At 46.9% G+C, this 24,617-nt stretch overlaps 8 protein-coding genes across 8 annotated transcripts; 6 read left to right on the forward strand and 2 right to left on the reverse strand.

Annotated features, from left to right (window-relative positions):
• Positions 1 to 2,906: 2,906 nt before the first annotated feature.
• GIQ15_04689 (uncharacterized protein) lies at positions 2,907 to 3,735 on the reverse strand (the record flags this gene model as incomplete). The annotated part of the gene is made up of 3 exons (XM_033552106.1): positions 2,907 to 3,327; positions 3,387 to 3,466; positions 3,517 to 3,735. The coding sequence occupies 3 exons, from the start codon at positions 3,733 to 3,735 to the stop codon at positions 2,907 to 2,909; spliced, it is 720 nt and encodes a 239-aa protein (XP_033405836.1).
• Positions 3,736 to 5,145: 1,410 nt separating this feature from the next.
• GIQ15_04690 (NACHT and TPR domain-containing protein) lies at positions 5,146 to 9,623 on the forward strand (the record flags this gene model as incomplete). Its single annotated transcript, XM_033552107.1, has 3 exons — positions 5,146 to 5,517; positions 5,569 to 6,577; positions 6,667 to 9,623. The coding sequence occupies 3 exons, from the start codon at positions 5,146 to 5,148 to the stop codon at positions 9,621 to 9,623; spliced, it is 4,338 nt and encodes a 1,445-aa protein (XP_033405837.1).
• Positions 9,624 to 12,549: 2,926 nt separating this feature from the next.
• On the forward strand, positions 12,550 to 13,443 carry GIQ15_04691 (transcription elongation factor S-II; the record flags this gene model as incomplete). Its single annotated transcript, XM_033552108.1, has 1 exon — positions 12,550 to 13,443. One exon carries the CDS (start codon positions 12,550 to 12,552, stop codon positions 13,441 to 13,443), a length of 894 nt encoding a protein of 297 aa, XP_033405838.1.
• A 737-nt stretch (positions 13,444 to 14,180) lies between these two features.
• GIQ15_04692 (uncharacterized protein) lies at positions 14,181 to 15,932 on the forward strand (the record flags this gene model as incomplete). Its single annotated transcript, XM_033552109.1, has 7 exons — positions 14,181 to 14,282; positions 14,333 to 14,353; positions 14,398 to 14,455; positions 14,512 to 14,571; positions 14,627 to 15,007; positions 15,055 to 15,302; positions 15,363 to 15,932. The coding sequence occupies 7 exons, from the start codon at positions 14,181 to 14,183 to the stop codon at positions 15,930 to 15,932; spliced, it is 1,440 nt and encodes a 479-aa protein (XP_033405839.1).
• A 496-nt stretch (positions 15,933 to 16,428) lies between these two features.
• Positions 16,429 to 17,346, forward strand: GIQ15_04693 (uncharacterized protein; the record flags this gene model as incomplete). The annotated part of the gene is made up of 1 exon (XM_033552110.1): positions 16,429 to 17,346. The coding sequence occupies one exon, from the start codon at positions 16,429 to 16,431 to the stop codon at positions 17,344 to 17,346; it is 918 nt and encodes a 305-aa protein (XP_033405840.1).
• A 182-nt stretch (positions 17,347 to 17,528) lies between these two features.
• On the forward strand, positions 17,529 to 18,895 carry GIQ15_04694 (O-methyltransferase; the record flags this gene model as incomplete). The annotated part of the gene is made up of 3 exons (XM_033552111.1): positions 17,529 to 17,750; positions 17,809 to 18,339; positions 18,389 to 18,895. 3 exons carry the CDS (start codon positions 17,529 to 17,531, stop codon positions 18,893 to 18,895), a joined length of 1,260 nt encoding a protein of 419 aa, XP_033405841.1.
• A 552-nt stretch (positions 18,896 to 19,447) lies between these two features.
• Positions 19,448 to 22,507, reverse strand: GIQ15_04695 (uncharacterized protein; the record flags this gene model as incomplete). Its single annotated transcript, XM_033552112.1, has 1 exon — positions 19,448 to 22,507. The coding sequence occupies one exon, from the start codon at positions 22,505 to 22,507 to the stop codon at positions 19,448 to 19,450; it is 3,060 nt and encodes a 1,019-aa protein (XP_033405842.1).
• A 757-nt stretch (positions 22,508 to 23,264) lies between these two features.
• GIQ15_04696 (uncharacterized protein) lies at positions 23,265 to 24,368 on the forward strand (the record flags this gene model as incomplete). The annotated part of the gene is made up of 3 exons (XM_033552113.1): positions 23,265 to 23,664; positions 23,719 to 23,940; positions 24,109 to 24,368. 3 exons carry the CDS (start codon positions 23,265 to 23,267, stop codon positions 24,366 to 24,368), a joined length of 882 nt encoding a protein of 293 aa, XP_033405843.1.
• Between the last annotated feature and the right edge of the window lie 249 nt (positions 24,369 to 24,617).

Here is a 24,617-nt window from a genome sequence, read left to right on the forward strand (position 1 = left end):
CGGACAATTCACCGTAACGTTGAGGGTCGAGAGGTCGGACCTCACGGCCCCGGTCGATAGCTCCATGGTGCCCGAGTCTTGCTCGCGGCTCGAACCGATCTTCCCTCCTTGCCTCCGTATATTAATAGCAACCCGCCAGAGAGGGAAGAGGGAAGAGGGAAGATTATACTCGATATGGATAGCTCGGGGCTCCGAACTGAACTGGCTTTGAGGGTTGGCCCCAAGCACTAGACTCCGGGGAAGGCGAAACCTAACCACTGATCATTTACCAGAACCTGGTCACTGTTACCGCGACCGAGTGGCTAGTGAGCGCACATCCTCCCTCTCGAGCGCGGTGATAGTGGTGACGATCATGGCTTTCGCGTGAAGAGACACCGATGCGTAGGTTCAGCCTGAGCGGTGGGCGGCGCCATCCCCGTCCCTGAGCCGAGGAATATATGGATGGCTTTTTCCTCCCTTCCCTCTAGGCCTCTCGCTAGCTCGTCGAACGGACTCGCTTGCAGTATCTGCGCATTCCAGGCGCTCGCCCGTTTTGGGATCGTCCTGGTTTAAACCACATAAATCCAATCTGTGGCGTCGCAGACCAGCCAAGCAGCTTTCCTGTACAACGCTGAGGTGCCTCTGTTTCATAACGATCGCGGCGATGAACTGCTCAATAGGTAACCCGCACCGGCTCGAGCCGAGATATAAACAGCTCAGCCTCAAGCCATCAAACCGAAATCCTGCAAATCTTCCACGGAGCTGTCATATCACACGTTGTGTGCCATGGTGTCGGTCTGATATCCATTCCACGCGAATCAAGGCGTGGCATATCATACGCAGTGCATGATGTCGCTTGGCCGTAATAGCGATGGGAGGTGAGAAGTGCCGTGTCGGGGCTGTATTTGCTGCTACCGATTGGATAAACGTATGTTTGCCCAACCTGTCAAATGTGCATCAATCCTTTCCAGCACGCCCTGTCTTGAGGGGACAGGGCGTCCAACATGTCAGAGCCACATGTCACTCCTTCGGAAAGACTTGCAGGTCTCCATCCGTTTGGCTGTTGAATATCGAATAGATTTGTTCGACGCTCCCGCATAGCAACGTGCGAATGGGGAGACAAAGGGTGTACGATGTGCGCCCGAAATAGCTGATAGGGCTATGCGTTGAACCCGCCAATGGGCTCGGCTTTACAACCATACCCGGCCCTAATTGATATAGCTGCTCAGCTATACCCCTGTACTATTTGCGCTGTTGATGTTGGTGGCCGGCATAGCCTTACACAGGGTTTCGATATCACAGATCACATATAAGTGATAACAATAATTCGAATATCCCTGCAGGTATCCATGGCAACTAGCATCACTGACTTGTCCCAACGGCTATCTCTCTCAGTAAGGGCAAGGCAAAGCCCGTTCGCAAAGACCGATACACAGCCGACTCCAAAACAGATCTGCTTCTCCAGACATGCTGCTCGAGTTGGCGTTATCCACCACACCAACCCAAGAATTCAGCAGATCCTCCATGAAAGGGGCAGTTTTCCTTTTAATGCAGCAATGTGGGCTTTCCTGCCGTCCTGGACGCGTGGTATTCTTCTAGAACGTAAATCCATATTTCCAGAACAGTGTCGTTGCATCGCATCCACCAGCTGGGCATCCATAAGATGCCGACACCGAGATATTGACATGGTGCGATAAAAATAACATATCCTGTCAGGGATAATTTCAAGGGTTGTCCCTTCATAGGCTAGGATACACCGCGTAGCCGCCCTGTCATAGCCGTTTCCGCTCAGTGCATACTCAGCTTGTGTTTCAGGTGTTTTCTCGTGCACCTATAGGATATCCAGCCTCGTAACCGCCAGCGGCATACTCTATTATCCTTTATGCGTTTTCAGCGCCCGTTTCAGCATCAGCGACCACGTCGGCGGATAGTCGACGCCCCGTTAAAGAGGTAATAGACTTGACCATGCTCGCAACCCATGCTTGCTTAGCCTGCATGCCTAGCTATCCCAGTTATGCAAGGGGCACAGCCATGCGCGACAATTATGTCATTGTACAGCCGATATGTGCATACAGGAACCTCAAAGACAAAGATGACTATCGAAAATGAAACAAAGAAGGATGCAGAAGTTCCTTCTTTCGAATATTCTCGACTTTCCAGGGGAGGTTAATGCTTCTCCTATTGATAGTCAGCCACGAGATGAAATGCATCTGCATCCATCTGATGTCATTGTCACCCTTCGACATTGCATGAAGCGTGTAGAGTACAAAGTACAGAGTAAACAAAGGGGCGGAAGTTTCAAGTTATTAATGATCTTCTCCATCTTAGCAGCTTATTAACTGTATGCAGTGTGTTTCTGGAACTGTCTTGCAGATTGTCGCTGCGAGATTTTACCCATTGCCTGTATTTCGTGGCCCCCAAGTTGACCAACCCCCAATTAACTGATATCAGGGCCGGCGTCGATGTGATCTTCTTCCGCGATCATTCCTGCACCATGGATTTATAATCGAACGACAACAAAGCGTATGGCTGCAATTTGCCCCTTACCTTTATCTCCTCGGAGCGCGCTGGCTTAGGGAATAAAGGGCCGTCTTATCCAGGTATAACTAGTTCGCGCGATATATCAACAAGTTTATCGGGTCATTAATCCCCGAGCCATTTAAGTACATGCTATACGTAATGACGTAGCCATATCTGGGAAGATACTCCGTACAATAAAAAGAATAAAAAGGGGTCAGAGCAATTGATTGACGCACGTTCTGGGAGTTGTGGATCGCCCGCGCTTTCATTCTTCTAAATATTTCGCCATGGCCAAAAATCAAACTTGCTTTTCTCTGATCTATTCGTAAGGGAGAAGTTTCCCCTGAAATAAGACTGCCCAACAGTTACCACTGCACTTCCATACACACTGCTCCACGACTAAGGCTTCAGTAGTCACCCATGTTAGGATTGAAATTCGCTCCAGGAAGCTCATCTGACACCAAAATCCACAAATCATGTACCATTCTTTCCATCAATCTAATCACGCGGGGGCTCCATGGCCCTGGGGAAGATTCGACCTGCGCTATCAATTCGGTCGTGCTGATTGATATACCCGCTAAGCTATCGAGTAGTCGGGGGTATGTCAGTGGTTCGTGAGGCTCGTCGACGTTGTAATAGAATATATTGCGAAAGTAATTGATTTCCCTCAGAACATTTATTATGCGATCGCTGGTAGTAGGATTTCGGGAACTCTCGTCAGCTCGGGACGATAGGTTCTCTTTGCCTAGTTGGAAGTGCATCGCTTCTACTTGACGCCAGGGGAAGTCCAGTTCATCGGAGATCTTTGTCCAGAACTTCTTCTTGTGTCTGCGTCTGTATTAGACGGATATGAAAAATCACTTCTGGCGGATCTAACAGAGTCTTACCTTCTATATTGCACTGCCAACGCATATTTGGCATCTTCATCCCATTCATCACTACCTGTATCCTCGTTGGGTCCATCGGCCTTCAATATATTAGCTTGCAGAGCTGGAAGTTTCGCTGGGAGAAACGTACTTCAGGGGAGAATCTGTCATCCATTTCGATATCACTATCTTCCTTGTCAATATCCTCCATGTCGCTATCCTCCTTATTGCTATCATCCTCGCTGCTTTTCCCGTTCTCGCTGGCAGAATGCTCTACATTTTCGTGACTATCACCCCCACCATGACGAGCAGCATCCGGCACCATGACAGACATTCGGCTTCCATCGTCCTCAAGAGCGGGATTTGACATGTTTGCCGAAGTGATATTGGCCTTAGGTAACTTCCGATGTAAAGGGTGAGTTCGCTATACAGAAGTTGCAGGTTTGAGATGCCGACGGCCACTGGTAAATGGTAAAGGATATGAAATCTCCTGCGTAGAGATGTGCCTTTATAGCTTTAACTGATGAAGAAGAGGAAATTGGTATATATAACTTATATATGCGATATTCTTCCATTGGTAGCGGGTGAAAGAACCTGAAGCAACTTCCAGAAAATCATAAAGATGTAGAAACATCTTTTTCTAAAAACAAAGTAAAAGGAGGGTATGAAAAACATAAACCAATATAAACATATAAACGGTTTAGGATAGACAGACAATATAAGAAGGATGCTTGGCCCGTGAAGCAGAACAGAATTAATGTATAGATCAAACATTGCATATGTATAACAATGTATATAAAAATGGAAACTTGTTTCTGCTCCTAAAGATATAAAGAAACAGCAGCTAAGGAAGAGACATAAACATGAAAAAGAATATAGATGTCCCTTTCCTGTCGGGGTTAGCTCTATGAACCTGTCTCTAACCAGGTTACGAGCATGAAACATTCACATAAAGCAAAATCAGGCGGTCACTTTATCAAACCATAACAACTTTTATTCTTTTCGGGAGATAGGATGGCTTATATGGACATATCATACCTCAAGGACTATATCCTTGAGTCTCTTACGGCCCTTTAAGTATCCCTATTTATCTCCAGCTAAGCTAAGCCAAGTTACTCAACCTGAACCAAGTCAATATAATATCAGTGTCAATGTTGACCACGGTTGCACCACGCCGGTGCATCACGTGACCCAGTAACAACTTTCCATCCTGCGACTACCAGGACATCAGGAGATGAACAACCTTCACCACCGTCATAAGATACCCTGCAGTCCTGTCGTGTGAGGTCTTTACCTAAAGCTAGGTAAAAAAAAACCCGGGCGCGGACCCGTCCCCAGTCTACACGAGATGAATCAAAGTACTAATATTGATGGAAGGAATAAAGCAAAATATAATCCAGAATGAATGGAGGATCTGGTTATCCAAGAACTCAGACCTCCCACTTTGGATTAATAATGAGTGCAAGAGATACGTTGCCAGCCTTGTCAACATTGCTTTTCCTCATCACGTTATTCTTAGCTATGACAACGAAAAAATATGTATACGGCAAAGCATTCACGAAGGATTTGTTTTCATCCAATCTAATGCCCGGATTGCTGCCGGGGCCACTTAGCGGGGTGGGTGGACTTGCTCCCCTCATATAAATGCCACATGCCCGCAATAAAATGCTCATTGCTGTCTCGATGAGTTTGAGCTACCCAAAGACGAGCCCTCTATTTGAGTGTAACAATATTTTCTTCAGGAGAAAGCCTCAACTGGCTGCAACCTACCAAAGGCATAATGTTTCGTGGAGAAAAGAACCAAATCCCTGCTGTCTACAGCGAAGCAATAAAAAAGTATGAGGAAATCACCAAAAAACCGCTGCTTGACCCCACACTGCTTGAAATCACATCTACCGACGCTTTGCTGGATAAAATCGAGAAGGAAAATGGCAAATTCGACGATTTTAGGGCAACCAGGAACGGTTTATTCAACGCACTAGAGTGTGCTCTGAAACCCATCGAACTGGTTGGACATCTTGCGTCCGGTGCAGCGTCCATAGCTTTTCCTCCGAGCTCTCTTGTGTTTGGTTCGGTTCTTTACCTGATCAATGCTGCTAAAGGAGTGTCTTCTTCCTACAATGCTATTCAGGACTTGATGGAGTCGCTTGAGGTATGACCCGTGAGATAATTAAGTCATTATTAAGCTAATGAAATAAAATAGAATTTCACGGTTCGGCTACGCATATATAACCGTGAGCATATTTCAAACGAATTGAGCAAGCATCTTAGTGACATCCTCGTCGTTCTGATCGAGGTCTTCGCCTTATCCAGAAAGGCGATCAAAGGTGGCAGGTTCCTCAAGTTTGCAAGGAACGTTTTAATTGGCAACGACGACAAAATTCAGGGTGCAGTAGGAAGACTCGCCAAACTTACTGAAACTGAGCAACGCCTTGTGGGTGCTGAAACATTAACGGAGAGTAAGAAAACGAGCCGTGTTGTTGATGATGTTGCCACAAATCTCGCAGCTACAAGCTTGACTGTTGACAAAACCAGCGTCTCAGTTTCCCAGATGAGTCTTGAAGTCACAGATATGAACAAAAAGTTGAATACCCTTATACAGGACGCGACATCGTCAAACGAAATATCAAAAGCCGAACAAGATAGAAATCGCCAAGACATTATTAAAGGGGTCCTCGAGCCTTCGGTTACTGCTTATGACTGGTACGACAAGATCAATAAGGCTCGAGTTAAGGACACTGGAGATTGGATCAGAAATGAGCAGTCTTTTATATCCTGGATAGAAAAAAAGATACCCATTCTACGGGTCTCTGGTAACCCGGGGGCTGGAAAGTCTTATCTCTCAGCCAACATCATATCCTATCTGAATGGCCAATATCCACAACTCGTCCATCACTCGTCCCGTGTCTCAGTAGGATATTTCTTCTTCAAGGACGACAACCCGAAAACCAGGTCTATTCACCAAGCTCTTCGGGACCTTGCATACCAAATCAGTCAAAATGACCCTGTTTATGCGAAATATATTGTGACAAGCGCCCTCACCGCCGAGGATGTCAGCACCCTGGAAAGTGCTTGGCGAACGCTCTTTATCGATTTCTTCGTCAAAAAGACAAGCGTGACTAGCAGTGTTTATTTACTCCTTGATGGTGTTGATGAAGCATTCGAAGCCGAAATAGAGCCATTTTTCGACCTTGTTAAAGATATAAATGAAGGTAGGCATTTCTCTTATCTAAACCTCAAACTCATTAAGGTCGAATGAGGGTTTTGGCGGAATCAGCCTTTAGCTAATAGTTTTTTTTAGTGACCGATAATTCTCGAATTCAGCTGGCCATAGTTGGAAGGCCCCAACTCGGTGATCTTATTTCAGACTCTCTTGAAGAGGATGTCCCTACGATTTATATCACGGAAAGTAAAAATTCATCCGATATCATTCGTTACATTAATAATAGTATCCGAAAATCAAACACTCTTAAAAGGGTGTCAACGAAACTACGATCCGAAATTGTCAAGAAGCTTTCTGATAGGGCTCAAGGCATGTTCATTTGGGTATATTTGATGCTGAAAGAGCTACTGAAGAAGAGGAGTGAGTCAGCGATCCGTGAGGCCCTGGATGATGCGCCTCGTGGATTGAATGACATGCTCTCTCACGTCCTCAAAAGTTTCTCTTTGACTCTTACCGACGATTACCTAGATACCCTAAATGAATTGCTAGCTTGGGTAACATGTGTGCAGTGGCCACTGACGCTGAGAGAGCTCGATACGATCATAAAACTTAAATCCTCCGACGGAGATGGTATGATCTATCTTGAAGGGCCACTTCGGAGACAATTTGCTTCCTTTTTCAGTCTTAATCGCGAAGATGGACTAACTACCGCGGACCTACATCTCATAAATCCAAACGTTGCTGACTCGGATGAAGAAGATATCGATGACGGCCAAGGGGATAGCTTTGAGGATATTGATGATGCAACTCAGTTTGACTCGAATCTAGACACAACAACGGTTACATTCTGCCATTCATCTATAGGAGATTTCTTTCGAGCTGCCAAGGGTAAAATCTCAGCTGGTGACGGATATCCCAGTATCGGCGTCGATATTGACGCCGCTGAATTCAACGTCACGACGACATGCCTTGATATTTTGTGCGGTGACGAGTCCATGGTTAATGCTGAAAATAAAGCCGCGAGCTTGCGATATTATGAGGATAGGCACTGGCCAAAAAACCCCCATATGCTTGGTGCTTCAACAAAGTCATCCCTTGAAATTTCATGCGATGAAGCGTCCATGATTAAGGTAGAGGATAAAGCCGCAAGCTTGCGATACTATTCGGCTAGGAACTGGCTAAAACACCTCCAAATGCTTGATACCCCAACGATAGCAAACCAGCAGACGATACAGATAGCCACTTTGTTGTGTCGAATGTTTAGCCAACAAAGTACCATGAAGTATTGGGCATTTACAGTCGGTCCGCCATTCTTAACCGCTGCTACCCTTGACTTGGTCAGAAAATGGCTGGACGACAAGCAAATTATGGCTGCGCTACCCCGTGACAGTCAAGAATTTGTCAAGTCAACGTCCGAGTCGCCGGTAGAAACATTTAAGCCATTAATCCAGGTTGTCCAAAGATATTGGCTGGGTGATTTACTAGGCCATTCCATCACTTGCTGTGACATGGTCTTTAACTACTTTTGCCTGAAAGATGGAACTCCAGATCTGCAGCGTGAAGGTTGCAATTCAGCGGCGAAGATTATCTCCATAGCTGAGCGGTTGGGCATGGAGAAAACTGCTAATTGGTACCGGAGAGTTGCCGTTACTCTTCGTGACAAAGGCTTTCCTGAAGAGTCATTGGTATACTTTACCAAATCCTTGGAGCTTGATAGTACGCTGTGGCGTTCGCGTGGGGGGATGGCATCAGCCTATTTTCAACTAGGGCAGTATGAGAAGGTTGTTGAACTGCACGAAATGTTGGTAGCCGAAACTCAACAAGATACTTCGTTGCGAAAGGGGGACCTCTCTGAGATGAATAAATACCTTCATGCAATACATGAACAGACGGCTGAATGTTATGTCAAACTGGGAGATACGGAAAATGCGCTGAAATATTATCAGAATGGCCACAACATTTCGCCTCAATGCAATAAATGTATTTGCCAGCTTCTACTCTTGATGGATGCTCAAGGCCGCTGCGATGATATCATCTTGACGCTGAAAGCCATGAAAAATAAGATAATCCCGACTGGGGAATATTCTGCTTTGGCTGCCTTCATATATATCAATTTCGAGGTTGACTCGGATTACTTCAAACTCGCCGCGCGTGCCGCAAGGAATACCGGGGAAGTGGATTTTTTCATCGAGGCCTGCCGGGACACGATTCGTGTGACCAAAAAATTGTTGATTTCGGTTGAATCGAACAAGCTAGAGCTTTGTCTTGCAGATTTCTATTACAAGAATACAAATGAGCAAACCAAAGCTATCCGGATATGGAACAAGGTCATTGAAACCTTTGCGGAACCCAGACTTGGAAGTGCCATATTCTTCGTCAAGGATGAGGCAACAGACCGGCTAGCTACCCATTATAGCGCAAAAATGTGGCAGGCGGGCATTGGCTCACCTGATGCCGAAAACGATGTCAAGAATTTGGAGCGGTTGGCGAAACAGGAGTCAAGCCAAGACAGCAGCTCCTCCGTAATATACGCTGCGAATAAGGCTGCCATTCGCCTTGGGCTGTGGTACCGCCTGCAAGGTAGAAAAGAGGATGCAGATGCCTGCTTCCGGCCATCGATCAAATACGCGATTGAATTATTGTCAGATGATGACCAGGGAAATAATGCATTCGCTTATAAAACCCTCAGGGAGGTACTGTTAGCCACTGGGGAGGACGAACTCGTCGTTCCCGTTTTCTATTGCCTCGTAGCCATCCTCAACGATTCGATGAGGAATCAAACCGGAAAAGATAGGAAAGCAAACGATGATGACAAACCCTACATTGGGGAATGTAATGGGTGCCAAAAGCAACTTCGAGGAAACGACAGCGTCTATGTCTGCACCTACTGTCTTGGAATGACGTTGTTATGCGAAAACTGCGAACTGCTTGCAAAAGGTGGCGAGATGCGAGAGGGAGCGTGCAATGTATCGCATGTCCGGATGCTTATCCCGCCCAATCCTGATCCATATGTGGCTGAAAAGTTCCGTGTTCAGGGGATGCTTGTTGATTCGGAGGGCTTCAAAAAGCAGCTAGCAAAGCGTTGGGGGCTTTGATTAGAATCCAAAGGCAAACGAGGAGAACGATGATGTTACTTAACTATCAATCTAGTAAGAAATTCGAAGATTATTCAGTAGTTACATTTGGGTCTTGGACTCGAAAAGTTACTTGTAGGTCTGCTGTAATTGGTTATAAGGAGTTTTCAAAACATGATTACCCCTGGAAGTGATCACCGAATATCAAACATCAAATGAACTTTAGCGTGCATTGATATTGGCCTAAGATGCAGGCTCGGTTCGACCGTTATAGAACTGAGAGAGCGCACTTTTCATGGTGTAAATATTGAATTCTTCAGACCTCCTAGCAACCGAGTAAACAATAAGATATTCTGGTTACATTGGATCTAGATAGGGGTAAGATAAAATTAATTAAAGATAGTCTTCTTAAACCAAACAAGGAGCCAGTCAGCCTGAGCTCTTGAATTGCAAGAACAATCAACATAGATAGTCATTTTATCCTGGAGCTTCCACTGGGTACAAGACTCAAAGGTTGACAGACCACCACGTAGCGGAGCATCATGTAGGCACCAGCTTGATAAAGAGTCCCTGGAGCTATTCCCAAGAGCAAGAAGTAACACATATATCAAGTCGGGCTCATATATTTCCAAGGGAGGCATTATGGTGCAGTCAGGACACTCCGGGCCGGCCGGATAGCGCTCACCACCTCCCATTTTTTTTCCTCTTTGGGACGAGGCCTGGCGTGAGTTCGAACCTGGCCGAGGGCTGTTTTTTTCCTCCCCAGCCCCCTTACATGGGCATATAACCGGCTCACTCCCTACATATTTTAACCGAGAGGTAAGATGGTGCAGTCAGGTGACTCCAGCCCCGAGCTGGATAGCGCTCACCACCCCTCTCAGACTTTTTTGCACCCCGGGTTCGATCTCTGCTGAGGGCGCTTTTTTTTCCTCCCCAGCCCCTTCCACCCAGCCATATACACCAGTTCTCCATATACTTCAACCTAGAGGTAAGATAGTGAAGGCTAGTCACTCCAGCCTTGAGTTGGATATCACTCACCACCCCCTCTTTTTTTGTCCCCTGGTTCGGTCCCTCTGAGTGCCTGTGGTTTTCTCTCCTCCAGAACGACCTCCCACCACTTCCTCTCTTCCTTTATGGGGGTATTATCACCAGACACACACATACTTGGCCACCACAGATTATTATCGCGTGTTCTCCTGGAAATATCCACGTTTATGGGTAATACTCCGAAGGGTATATAGATAACCAGACGCAGTGGTGGTTTGGGGTTTTTGAAGGTATATGGCAACGCTTAGTTACTACAGTTACTATCGTATCTGCTCCTAACAATATCTACGTTTGATATTTTCTTTCGCATGGACGGGTATTGATCCAGCATGGCGCTCGAGTCCCTGCTGGAATTTATCCAAGTCGTTGTTCCCTCGGGTCTAGGCACAATGTATGGACGACTACCAGGTTACACAGTGTCTAGAAGGGTATAGAAGGGTATAGATGACCGTAGAGATGATGGTATATGCCCAGCAACGAGATTGGGTCATCCTGGACTTGGTATCCCAGGCAACGGGTTGGGGTGTCCTTAGTTCTAGGAAAGCGCGTCCCATGGAACAAAGCGAGTTTCGGAGCCAGACCAGGCCAGTTGACATCGTTGGAACGCGTCGTTCTAACATCAAGGTCTGACATCTCAAGGAGGTGAACAGTTCCTGATGTCGCGTCTGAGTTTTTGATGTTTCGATAGGGTTGCCAAGACCAGGCGTGGACGTGGTGCCAAGCCATCTCCACAACACCCAATTTTTATAAGGACGACAGGACACTTTCTCCTTTTACTTGACATGTTGGATATCTTGAAGCGAATAATGTGTGTCAGCTGGGGTGATGAGGCGAGTTTCCACCTCAACAGCCTCATTATTAAATATATGGAGAGGTTTGCTAATCCCAAACCTGACTATTAGTCAAAAGGAGCAAGGCTACAAGAAAATATGGACTTTAGAAGAAGGCGATGAAGTATAATTATAATAAGGCCTACAGAGTATTTTATTGATATGAAGAAATAATCGCTACTATGGGATACCTCAAATATAACTGGTCATAGAATGATATTTGAGTATGCACCTTACGTTTTTCTCTTGGTCCTTGAATGCTCTGATTTCTACCATTTCACCTTGAAGCTTGAAAGAACAAGAGATATATCTAACCATGTATTTATCTTCTCTCCTACAACCTCATATCCAACTGCTGATACTATGTTTTGCCTGCTCCAAGAACGGTTTTTGGTCACAAGAGCAGCCAAGACACCCTCTGATTACATAATCAGCCTATCTTTAATGACAATTTTCGGAACTGAGCCAGGCGAGCGCGACTTCAGGATATCACCACAGCTTCACATTCACTGCTGGTTCACACTCAGCGCCACTTAACGCCGGTAACCTGCAGGAGCCCTTATACTGCTTCACTTGGTATGGCTGAGTGCTATTAGTGGTGAGTTTACTTGCTATCCAGCGCCACGCGATGCGACCAGCCTGGCTTGTCACATTCCCCCCTTCCCCTCTTTAGAGACGCCAATGTTATAATCCCCTACCACAAGAGTCATTATTATATACATTATGCTCCTGTCATTGGGTGTGATCGCGTAGATTTTGTTCACTTCTGTATTGGTGCGCATGTATATTGGCTCTGGGAATTTGGGAGCAATTGTTTGGTGCTGCGTCTGTTTCATACAGGAATACCAGTTGCCCTATATCTTAGTTTGGGTCCTTATGTTGCCAGTGACTTCAGTTGTTTTCTATGTCTTTGTTATATTAATTGGGAGGATTCATGCTAACAGTTTCTTTGCAGCTATATAGGTCTCCTTACCCTCGCCTCAAATTCATCATCACTCACACACTTTTCTTCTACGCATCTTCGAAAACCGGATAACAGCTTAGGCAACGGTGGGACGAGAGCCAGCAGTATGGACGCCAAGGAGATTGAGCTGAAGTCGAAGGCTTTGAATAAAGCCTCCGCTGCCGGTGAACCGAGTACCACGATTATCTCGATGCTAAAGGAGCTCCAGAAAGGAATTCAGCCCACCGAGGATCTTTTACGCTCGACAAAAATCGGTATCATAGTTAACAGACTCAAACAGCACAAGGCACCTGAAGTCGCCAGGCTTTCCAGCGAGATAGTTTCGAAATGGCGAGCGGAAGTCAACAAGCAGAAGAAAACCGCATCCCCGGTGGCAAGCGATTCCCCCAAAAGCGCTCCGAATGGCACCTCCACCCCGGCGTCTGCGGCGGATGATAAGGCGCAAAAATCAAATGTACCACCAGACAAGCGTACCTGGAAGGCCGACCAAGTCAACACTGCAGTTACTGGCGTCAAAGCACGCGACAGTTGCCTTGGCCTGATGTACGATGGCTTGTGTATCGGGTCTACCGAACCCGCTCGCGCAGTTTTGCAAAAAGCAACTGAGGTGGAGGCCGCAACGTTCAACACCTATGGACCAGAAACCAAAGAACAATACCGCACGAAGATTCGCAGTTTGTACCAGAATTTGAAGAACAAGTCGAATCTTAGCCTCCGAACCCGTGTTCTCTCCGGTGAAGTGGCACCCGAGCGATTCGTTACCATGACCCATGAAGAGCTGAAATCCGATGAGCGGAGAGAAGAAGATCGCAAGATCCAAAAGGAGAACATGGACAAGGCAATGGTTGGCCAGCCCGAGCGAAGTATCAGTAAGAGTTTACAATGCGGTAAATGCGGACAGCGAAAGGTCACATACACCGAGGCACAGACACGAAGTGCTGATGAACCGATGACCCTCTTCTGCACATGTCTTGCTTGCGGAAAGTCATGGCGCCAATAAACCCGGAGACTATTTTTCTTGTTTCCTTCTCAAAATTGTCTTAGCACTGGGTTTGTCCATTTATTCCCCGGAGCTTATGGAGGGGTTGGAAGGCGCCGGCGTTCTACTTCCTCAGGCAAGAATACTATTTTCTCCCTTCTTCTTGCATAATACTTGCAATGTGGTTTCATTTGCTTCCCCTTCCCTACAAACCTCTAGAAGAATATCGCTCGGTGTTGTAGAAATATCAGCCCCATCAACACCTTGCGTTTGTACCTTTATGCTCCCCAATTATTCTTCTGGCCTGGGTTTGTTGTGTTTCTAGTTGTACGCTGACGTCGAAAATGAAATTTGTTCCCACATCATTTCTTTCCCTAGGTGATCCGTCTATCATTAATCCCACCTCCAGGCCGCGCTGTACGGAGTATAGCCATAGCTCCTCTATCAGCTACAGTTCGAGGTGTGATATAAATTGTATGTATTTAATGGCCTTGAGAAATACGCTCTGATTAAGGAACACATAACAAAGTGAATACGGAGCGCATTAATATGATAGCAATAGGGAGACAAAGATTCGCGGAACCATTTCCAACTGGGCCAACTAGTTAATCTCAATATGTAGATGGCTTGGCCACTCCTGAGCTAACTGCTTAGTTATATAACTCGAGGTCGGTAGAATTTGCCCCAGCTCTCAATCGAGTTCTCTATTCTCTTCTTCGTGTCGATAGTCTTGTCGCCATACCGAGAGAGCATCAAAAATGGGCTGCCTCAATCAACATAAATCATCGGAGCCATGGCTTTTCAAGTTGCGGTCGTCGGAAGGGTTCATCATCTTTGTGATCTCTATTGCTATGTTAACTGTGAGTGAGGCTGATATCATTGGGGAGTGCAATAACTAATCATTTTGCAGGATATGCTTCTTTATACACTGGTGAGTCTTCAACATCAGACGAAGAAGTCATCTAACGGATTTAGATCATACCAATTCTCCCAAAAATTCTGGTTTCGCGTGCAGGTGTCCCGGAGGAGGATGGTATGGATTTTCTCCTTATTCTTTTTCCGTTTTGCGAGATGCTAAAGCTACTATAGCTCAATTTTGGATATCGATACTTCTCGCTGCCTACGGTGCTACGCTTCTATTGGGATCCCGTACGTATTACTAAAACTTGGCGCGTCAAGTCTATCAGAGCTAACGCTGTAACAGTTCTATTTGGATACTTTTCAGACCAGTTTGGATCACGAAGGGCTCCGTTCACCTTGGGCCTCGGAGCACTATGTGCTTCCACCCTTCTCTTCGCAATTGCACGCACGCCTTTAATGCTAGTTCTTGCCAGGGCCTTCCAAGGCCTGTCATGTGCTGCGGTCGGGGTGATTGGCCTAGTGTTAATCGTTGACAACGTTGCTCAGGAGCGTATTGGAGAAGCCATGGGCTATACAACAATAGGAATGACGGCGGGTGGTCTTCTTGGGCCTGTGATAGGAGGCGTCGGCTATGATTTCATAGGATATTATGGAGTCTTCGTTTTGCCAACAGTACTGATTATCTTTGATATCATACTGCGGCTTGCAATGATTGAGCGGAGGGGTAAGAAACCCCTATCCTTTCGACATGCTACATACTGAAGGTTTTAGCTATCAATCAACCACTTGGTGATGAACCAGCTGAAGATACAGAACACGATACCCACGGCACGTCGCCTGACCTCGATCCAGCTTTCCGCAGCCAACAAGATGAGATTGCGCGTCTAATACCAACACGCTCTCGTGGTGTCAATAATGGCAAGAAGGCTGGCGTGTTGCTTCTCTTACGCTCACCGCGTTTACTAGTTTCCCTCCTTTCTGCGCTTATGCTTTCTTTGATCCTGACGAGCATGGAGACGGTAGGATATCTACAATCTTACTATCGAGAAACAAAAAACTGTCTGCTAATTTTTCACTAGACTGTTCCACTTTATGTGATGGAGATATTCCACTGGACTCCAAGCGCTGTCGGGTTAATATTTCTTGCGTCCGCTATCTCAGACTTGTCTGGGTCGCTTATAGGACGACTTGTGGACCGATTCGGAGGACGGCGCCCAGCGTTCCTTGCCTTTGTGCTGGCCGGAGCAGCATTCTTTTCTCTGCGATTCATACAACATAATAACACTTTTGAAAAGGTTCTTCTGGGTATCCTATTTGCGCTTATCGGCCTCGGAGTCATGACTGTCCAGATCGTTGCCATGACTGAGATTTCCCAAGTAGTTTATGATTACGAAGCTCAATCTCCGGGTATTTTCGGTGACAAAGCCCCCCTGGCTCAGGGTTACGCCCTATTTAATATGGCATATGCCAGTGGACAATTTTTGGGGCCAATTATTGCCGGGTCTCTGCGTGTTCGAGCCGGCTGGGCAGGAATCACGCTCTTCTTCGGGATTCTCGGTGTAGTATGCGCCATTCCTGTCGGCATTTGGAGTGGATCATCATCCAGTGAATCACAAAGTGATGATGACGGTGTTCATGCTCAAGTCTGAATAGTTGGTGACGTTTTCTGCTTGCTTTAGAGCACACTCGCGTATAAAGTGTCCACATGTACTCTATATAGCAAATGGTATTTAACTCCGCATATCCGGAGTAAGTTTTCTATTTACCACTATCTAAATCTTGTCCTTTTTTGCAAATTACTAGTTAAAGCTAAAAAAAAATGACGTTGAATATTTTGTGTATTTTATTCTCCTACGATTGTCAGATGGATTTTAAATTGGGCTAAACCAATTTTTGAGAAACTTACTCCGTATTCCATTTCGAGACATGTACAGAGTTGCGTTTCGTATATTCTATAACTAGTATTTATTGTAATCAAGTAATCCAGTACGGAGTATAAAGGTCATATATAAGGGCCACCCACTTGACACTTCCACCACATAGACACATTGATTTCCCATTATAAAGCTGCAATTTGGATTATTGCTTTGAATTCTACTCCTCCCTACCTCTGTCCATCCAATTTTCAGTCCATCACAAACAACCATGGCCAAAGAAGTGTCCAGTTACTGTGGTTCGCCTTACCTAGCAGAGCTTTACGAGCTCCAATGGGCTAGGCCCAACATGCCAGACGTCGAATTGTACACGAAAGTGCTCATCGATGCGGTCTCTAAGCACAGGGAGGCAGCCTCAGACCGTCAATTCACCTTTCTCGAGATCGGTACTGGCTCTGGCCGTGTGATGCTAGGTATTTTGAAACGCCTCGCAGCTGCATCGTTCAACACCAGCAACATCGAGATGATCGGTTTAGATTACATGCAGGTCATGCTAGATTTGGCAGTTAAGCTAGAATCTAAGGAGAGTGGGCTTTCTCCTCCCGTAACCTGGGTGTTGGGCGATGCACTGGCAATGGAAAAGCTGCCCGTTCTATCGCCGCGAGCGGGCAAAGATGTCACCGTCGACCTGCTCCTTTTCCCATTCAGTAGCATTGTCCACATGGTGGAGGATGGGCAGCTAGAGCAGTTATTCTTGCAAATTGGCAAAGTGCTCACACCAGGCACAGGGCGAGCCTACATATCTCTGCTCAATTGGTTCTTTATCAGACCGGGCGACGACCTCAAAGCTCGAGTCGAAACTGAAGTCTTGCCACCACCGACGGACGTCCAGAGTGAAGAGTTTCCCGGGATTCGGTACTATAGCGAGACGAAGAAGAGCGAATACATGGGTAAACAGGTGGCTTACCGCGCAGACGTACAGATCTTCAAGCGAGAGGATGACGGGCAGGAAAAGGAAATCGAGAGCTATCGAATTAAACAGACATTACGATGGTTTTCCGAGGCCGCCATCATGGCAGCCATTGAAGCGGCCGGCTTGAAGCTGTTGGAGACGACGATGGTGGGATTAGACATGGAAGGGGTGGATGCCGACTATCAAGAAAACATATTCGTCCTGCAGCGGGTGTAATACAATAACGTATGGTATTACATTATTCTGTGGAATACAGCCTATATATTAATAGAACTATACTCCGCACTTGCACGAGGGTATATATATCCCTCCTATGATCCCACCCTCCTGTAAATATATATAAGTAGGAAATCAGAAGTACGTCTGAAATAACAATATCTTACCTAGACACGAACAAAATGGAAGAACTTTCTAAATCGGTTGCTTTGAACGCAAGCATTCTCGCCGCAGAGATCCAGGAAAAGGGCCTCCCCCCACTCGATGATGAATTATTCCCCGTTTCATTCCCCCTTCTCAGTCCCGCAGGCTCCCATGCTCGATTTGAGTTGATATCTGCTGCCCTGAATATTGTGCGGCTGGCCAGCGGCCCGTCTGAGTTTCTGGGGAACATAGGCTTGCAGGTAACTTCAAAGACAGGACGGTAGATAGACGAATGGAAGGCTAATTGACTATGCCTAGGGGTTTGAACTCAACACCATCGGGACCATGATCAAACTCGGAGTGCCTCAGCGCATCCCCTTAGGCGGATCTGTCTCACTGAGCTCTCTGGCGGAGCATGCCCAGGTCGAGGAAGGACTATTCACTCGTCTTGTCCGATACTCCATCTCCTCGGGCTTTCTGTCAGAGAAAACACCTGGCCAAATCAGCCATAACTCTGCTTCGTCCGTTTGTGTCCGCGACCCAAAAACTACCGATAGTCTCATATCAAATATCAACGTTGCAAACCCAGCGTCTGTGAAGATGGTAGAATCTCTAAAGCTTAACCCCGCGGGGAATGATGGGACAAAGGCACCGCTCAGTCTTGCATTTCCCAGACACTCAGCCGATGGGGTCGAGCAGTTGGGCAGCATGTGGGATTTCCTTCGCGAACACCCGGAGGAGGAGGTTCGGTTCCATAATTCCATGGCAGCCACATACTCTTCCTCGATCTATTCATGTGAACATGTAGTTCGCGGGTTTGACTGGGCCCAGGTTAAGACAATTGTTGACGTGAGTACCTCAACCATCGTCCCACGTCCAGGACTAACTTCAATATCAGGTTGGTGGCTCAGAAGGGCACGTTAGCATGGCTATCGTTAACTCATATCCCCATATCAAATCAACCGTTCAAGACCTCGGCGAGGTAGTCGTCACCTCGCGTCAAGAGCTGCCCGCCCAGTATAACCAAGCCATTGATTTTGTCGAGCATGATTTCTTCCAGCCCCAGCCTGTGCAGGCCGACGCGTATGTTATGCGGTTTATCCTGCATAACTGGTCCGATGAAGATGCTAAACGTATAATTCGCGGCTTGATGCCTGTGTTGAAACCAGGTGTCCGGGTGCTGGTTTGTGAACATGTCATCCCTGAGAAAGGGACTGTCTCGCTCTATGCAGACCGGATTGTGCGCAATATGGATGTGACCATGTTTGGATTGTTGGCTGGAAAAGAGCGAACGGCTCAGGATTACGCAGACCTCCTCGGCAACGTGGATCCAAGGCTGAAACTGAAGGGTAATAAATGTCCAGGTGGAAGTGTGATGACTATTTTGGAGTTTGTCGTAGAGTAACTATTTACTATAGCTATATTGTGGCAGACTGCTCGAATGATAAGAGTTTGAACTAAGAATAACTACTATATTCAACTATAGGAACCTAGTATATAACTAACTAACAGGGGGCAGGATAAATCTCCGCACCAAGAGAGCCTAGATGACTTGCTCTCTATTTAGACCATCATGCCAACCTCTCTATTTCTGAGATACGAGATATTTGATTGATTTGGTTGGTCAGGTGGGTCTGGAGCAATCTATGAGATTTCAATCTATCAAGCACTGATCATCTAAATACACGATATTGAGCTCCTATTTATGTTCCTCATACGGCCATGTATCTTGCCATCGCGGAGATGCCAGCTACAGCTGAAACAGGCGTTAAAACGCCGGGCGTAGCATTTGTTCGATGATGGAGAGCTGACACTGATATTTAATGAAACGGCGTAGTTGACTAACGTGTTTCGTACGATCAGGCAGTATTACACCGAATCTCCGTTCAACACTATTACTACTCCGTACACCAAACATGATTTGATTGCCATCAACTCAACTACAGACCTCACTTGCTCATTCCGCCTTCGATTGGAGATAGTTCAGATATCGCTTCATCAGATCCTTGTCTAGAGCCGGAAATTTGAGGCCACCTGGATAATCTGCGAGTGCGTTCATCGTGTTGGTCGTCTCGTAGATGGGCATATTCTCGTATAGCTCCCATCGGGTCAACCCATCCTGCACTTTCTCTGCCAGCATAGGCTCCAGTGGCTGCAGACGCTCAGGAGGATTAGCTGACAGCAGCTTAATCCATTCGCTGTATGAGACGCCCCGGATCTGATCACCGCCGCATTCACCGATCATATCCATCGAATCGTCCATGTCGATGGAGACCTCCCGGCTGGGGGGAACGATATGGTAGGCATGGCCTAGAGACGATCGAGATGAGGCAATGTGCAGGATCGCAGAATTAACATAGTCGACTGGAACGAATTCTTTTCGCTGGTTTGGTAGCTGTGGGTAGCATTTCATCTCCTGGCACGCATGGATCAATCGGCTAAAGAAATCATCATGGTTGCAGGCTCCTGTCTGGCTGTGGCCAGTAATGAACCCCGGTCGATATACGGCGACGGGGAATCCACGGTCGATGAGTCGGCGTAAAAGCTGCTCTGCGACCCATTGGCTTTGTGCATACCCATGGTCATAGGGAAGCGCTGCTAGGTGTGGGATTAGGGATTCATCTTCCCTTACTCTCTGTGTACCGGTCACGAAGCCGGTTGGCCCAAAACAAGATATACTGGACACATAGTGTACTGCTTTCGTACGCCCCTTGAAGGCCAGTTTCAAGACATTCAGTGTTCCCAAGGTGTTGGCTGGGCGATGCAGAGAATACGGCTGGGTATAGTTGACACGAGCTCCAAGATGGAAGACTACACTGGCCCAGTTGGCGATTTCTTCGAATCGGTCCGGCCCGAGGCCTAAGAATTCATCTTCCAGCTCTCCAGGCAGAGCTAGCAACTTGAATGCAAACTGTTCGTCCCAGAGGCCGTATTTGGCCATTGCAGTTCTTAGACGCTGCAGGCCGACTGCTGCATCCTTTGCACGCACCAAACATCCAATCTGACGGACATGGGGCATGCGCAGCAAATCTGCCAGCATAAATGCTCCTACAAACCCAGTTGCTCCAGTGATGAATACACGGCCTTCAGTGTCGCGAGTCCAGTCGATCACTGGCCCAGCTAAGCAAGACAGGCCGTCCGCAATCTTGGTATCAGCCACCCACAGGTCACTCTCGTTTCGAACCGTCTCGAACTCACCCTTCTGGCGCTCTTGAATAATCGACGTGAGCGAAGCCAATGTTGGATGATCGTAGAGGGTCAGCAAGGATACTTCAGAGCCAAAGGTGCGACGAATCTGGCTGATAAGCAATGATGCTTGGAGAGATGTGCCACCATGGCGAAAAAAATCGTCTTCGTCCCTATACGACTCCACCGGGGATGCCAGAATGTTGGACCAGAGATTAGCCAATGCCGAACGGGCATCTTTGGGCTTCTCTTTAGGTGTGAGCGAGGAACTCTTCTTCCATCGGGTGCAGTACAGCTCCGCTAACTGCTTCCTATCCACTTTGGCATGGCTATTGAGAGGCATACTGGAGATCAACTCCAGTTGAGGGATCATATAATCCGGAAGTATTTCCCGAAGTACTTTCAACGCCTCGTCGACATTGGGAAACTTGGATACATTCACAGGCACTGCATATGCGACTAGTATTGAACCGGCTCCCTCCTGTGGTGGTTCGATCCTCATAGCCACGGCTTCAGAGAAATAACCCGTTTTCAGCAATCCGGCCTCAACTGACCCCAACTCAACTCGGAATCCTCGAATCTTGACCTGGTGATCGGAACGTCCGACGTAGTCGATCTGGCCGTCTGCCCGACGCCGGACGATATCACCGGTTCGATATAGCCGCATTGGTTCACCCGATGATGTTACTAGACCGTCGACTGTCACGAACAAAGCAGCGTTCTTCTCGGGTAGGTTGACATATCCTGGAGATATTCCCGCACCGCCAACCCAGAGTTCTCCCTCGTCACTAGATTTACCGGTATCATCGGCTATATAGGCAATAGTGTGGCCAATCGGCTTGCCTATGCTGACGGAGCCGGCTTCGATATCCTCGGGGACAATCTGATGAGTTAAACAGAAGATGCAACACTCAGTCGGCCCATAGGCATTGATCAACATCTCTGGAGGACCCTCCTCGAAGATTGTTTTGATAGCTGCAACGTTCGCGGCCTCACCTCCAATAAAGCAAATGCGTAACTTGGAAAAGGCGCTCGGATAAGTGGATGCAGCGAGATTCAGCAACGCAGTGGTGGTGGCCATGACAGTGATTCCTAGACGCTCGATGTGCTCTGCCATAACCGGAAGGTCCAGGAGAGTTACCTTACTCAACACAGCGATCGATGCACCGCGGAGTAAAGGGGCCCAAATGTCAAAAAGCGAAACGTCAAAGCTGCTGTTATTGACGTGTGCAACGACATCATTTTCCCTCACCGGTTCAAAAGGAGCATGGAAAACGACCTGTAGGATTGATCGTGCTGCGATCTGGACTGCTTTCGGCTCGCTAGTTGTTCCCGAAGTATGAATCAAATGGGTACGATGTTCTAAGTCTGTTGGAACGGGATATTTGTCCCCGGACCCAGAGACAAGACCCTCGAGCGGAATTCTGGAAAAGGGGAGGTCTCGGCCTTTGTTGAGTTGATCAACCAGAATAAACCGAGCGTTTAGCCTCTCTAGCCGGCCCTGGATTTGCTGGTCAGGGAGGGTAGGATCCATAGGGGCACAGCTACCGCCGGCATAGATAATGGCAATCTGCGCAATGATATCGCTGATTCCATGTTGGACGATGACCCCCACCGGCTCTTCAAAGGATAACGATTCTTGCACCAGAGTATGGGCAATATGCAAGGCTTGCAAATGCAATTGTTCATATGTCAAAGAAATTTCTCCGTCAACAACTGCAATGGCGTCGGGGTTGAGTCGGACCTTGTTGTAAAAGAGCTGGCCAAGGCCTTCATCTCGACTAACTGTGAAGTCGTATTCCTGGAAGGGGGTTGAAGTGATGGAGGGCATTCTCTCTAATAGTGACCCGTACGCCGTACAGGATATAATAATGTTGAATTAGAGAGGACGAGCTTCGTTTGGGGGAGTTGAGAATGGTTATAGAGTATAAAATCCCAAACTGGAGGAGAAAGGGGACACCGATCAAGTATTATATAAAATCAATTGCTCCCATTGCAAAGCTAATCCTTTCTGTCTTAAAAAACTCGCCCGACCTACCGATCTAAAACGTTAGATTTTCATACCAAATTTTCCTGATTTTACTAACTACCTGGAGCTGCAATTACGCATTACATAGCTCGCCATGATACGAGTAGGGGCTTCATTGCTCTGTTGGGCCATCTATTGAAGGCATCTTGTTTACAATTTGCAAATTTGCGGTCTGGCCAGTGCTCCACTAGTTGTATTATACTAGTTTAACAAAGTTAAAGTAGCGGCAGGGACCCGCTTCCTGCGCCGAAAATAAACATCCGCGGGCCTCGTCTAAGGCCCGTGGTCGGTGACGTGGATGCGCGAGCTAAATATGAACACTAGCACTCGGTATCAATAGCTCTGAGTCCTCCGATTGGAGGTTTGTAACTTCACCAAATTTTGACTGAAATTTGAGGTGAAACTACGGCGTTAAGATTAGCTATCTGGCATACCAGGCTAATTCCTTGGTAAAAAGCTGTTGAAACCACCCACCTAACGCTTTGAAACAGCTCAGTCTTCGCTTCAGAGACAACATTCGAGTTCGATTGTCCCAGCTAAAGCAGCTCACTCACCGAGAATGTCGCGCGTTATTGCTGTTGTTGGCGCCACTGGCAACCAAGGCGGTTCAGTTGCCCGTTCTCTTCTTCAGAATCCGTCCTTCAAGGTTCGCGCCATTACGCGTGATCCCTCCTCAAAGGCCAGTCAGGCATTGGCCGCCGCAGGAGCAGAGGTGGTTCAAGCAAATGGCTTCAATAACGAGGAGATGCTCCGCGCATTCGATGGTGCCTGGGGGTTCTATGTCAACCTGAACTCGGATGACAAAATGTGGAGCGATCCCAATGGCCCTACTGAGTTTGATCTGGGTAAATCGATTGTTGATGCGGCAGCCCAGGCTGGCGTGCAAAATTTCGTGTTCAGTTCGGGTCCTCCGTGCACTGAAATGACGGGGGGGAAGGTGAGGATGAAGGCTATGGACAGTGAGTAGAAAGTTGTTTCTTGGTATCTTCAGTACTAATGGTCACTCTCTGTAGTGAAAAATAAAATTGAACAGTACGCAAAACAGCTCGGAAAATTCCAGACAATTATCCCCATCAACGCCGCATGGTACCTAGAAAACTTCCTAGTGAAAGAGGTTGCTCCGGTTTTTGGTGGATTTCCTCATTTCCCCGACGAGGAAGGCTACTTGACATATCGAGTTCCTAATTGGGGTGGAGACAACAAGGTGCCATTCTTGAGTATCACAGATGACTACGGTGATATTGTTCATGGCATCTTTTTGGATCCAGCTCGATGGAATGGTCATGTTGTGCAAGCCATGAGCGACATGATTGGTTTCGACCAGTTGACGGTCAATTTTGAAGAGTGTGAGTAAAATGAACAGTGATATTGATATGTGGATAATACAGGCTAACAATTGGCAGTAACCGGGAAAAAGGCTCGATTTCAGCCAATTCTTCCCTCTTGGGAAGCCTTTGAAACTCATGGTGTTCATGAGTTGGAGGATGTTAAGCTCATGTTCGGTTTCACGCAAATAACCGGCGGTCGTTATTTTGGTCCTGAGCCTTCAAACATCAAGACATCTGCAGAATTAAAACACATAACAGCTACAGCACTAGGCCGACCAGAGGGCCAGAGAGAATTGATGTCTTCAAAGGACTGGTTTCGATCGCAGTTTGCGTAGAATATGAGGAGGCATAGGTTAACGTTAAATAAGTTAATGCGCATTTTGTTTGCAACGCATTCCACACATATATATCCCTAACATATGATATAGCAATTAAATTGAAATAACCCCTCACATTATATTACCCATATAAGATTCTGTATTGGACTTGAAGAATTGAGTGCAGTAACCAATAAAAAGCTTACTAAATCGCAATAAGGTCTAACCCCAAACTACAAACTACATATGATAACATGCTTGTACTTA

Source organism: Arthroderma uncinatum (genome assembly GCF_011692745.1).
Source record: "Arthroderma uncinatum strain CBS 119779 chromosome Unknown scaffold3, whole genome shotgun sequence".
In the NCBI taxonomy this organism is placed as follows: domain Eukaryota; kingdom Fungi; phylum Ascomycota; class Eurotiomycetes; order Onygenales; family Arthrodermataceae; genus Arthroderma; species Arthroderma uncinatum.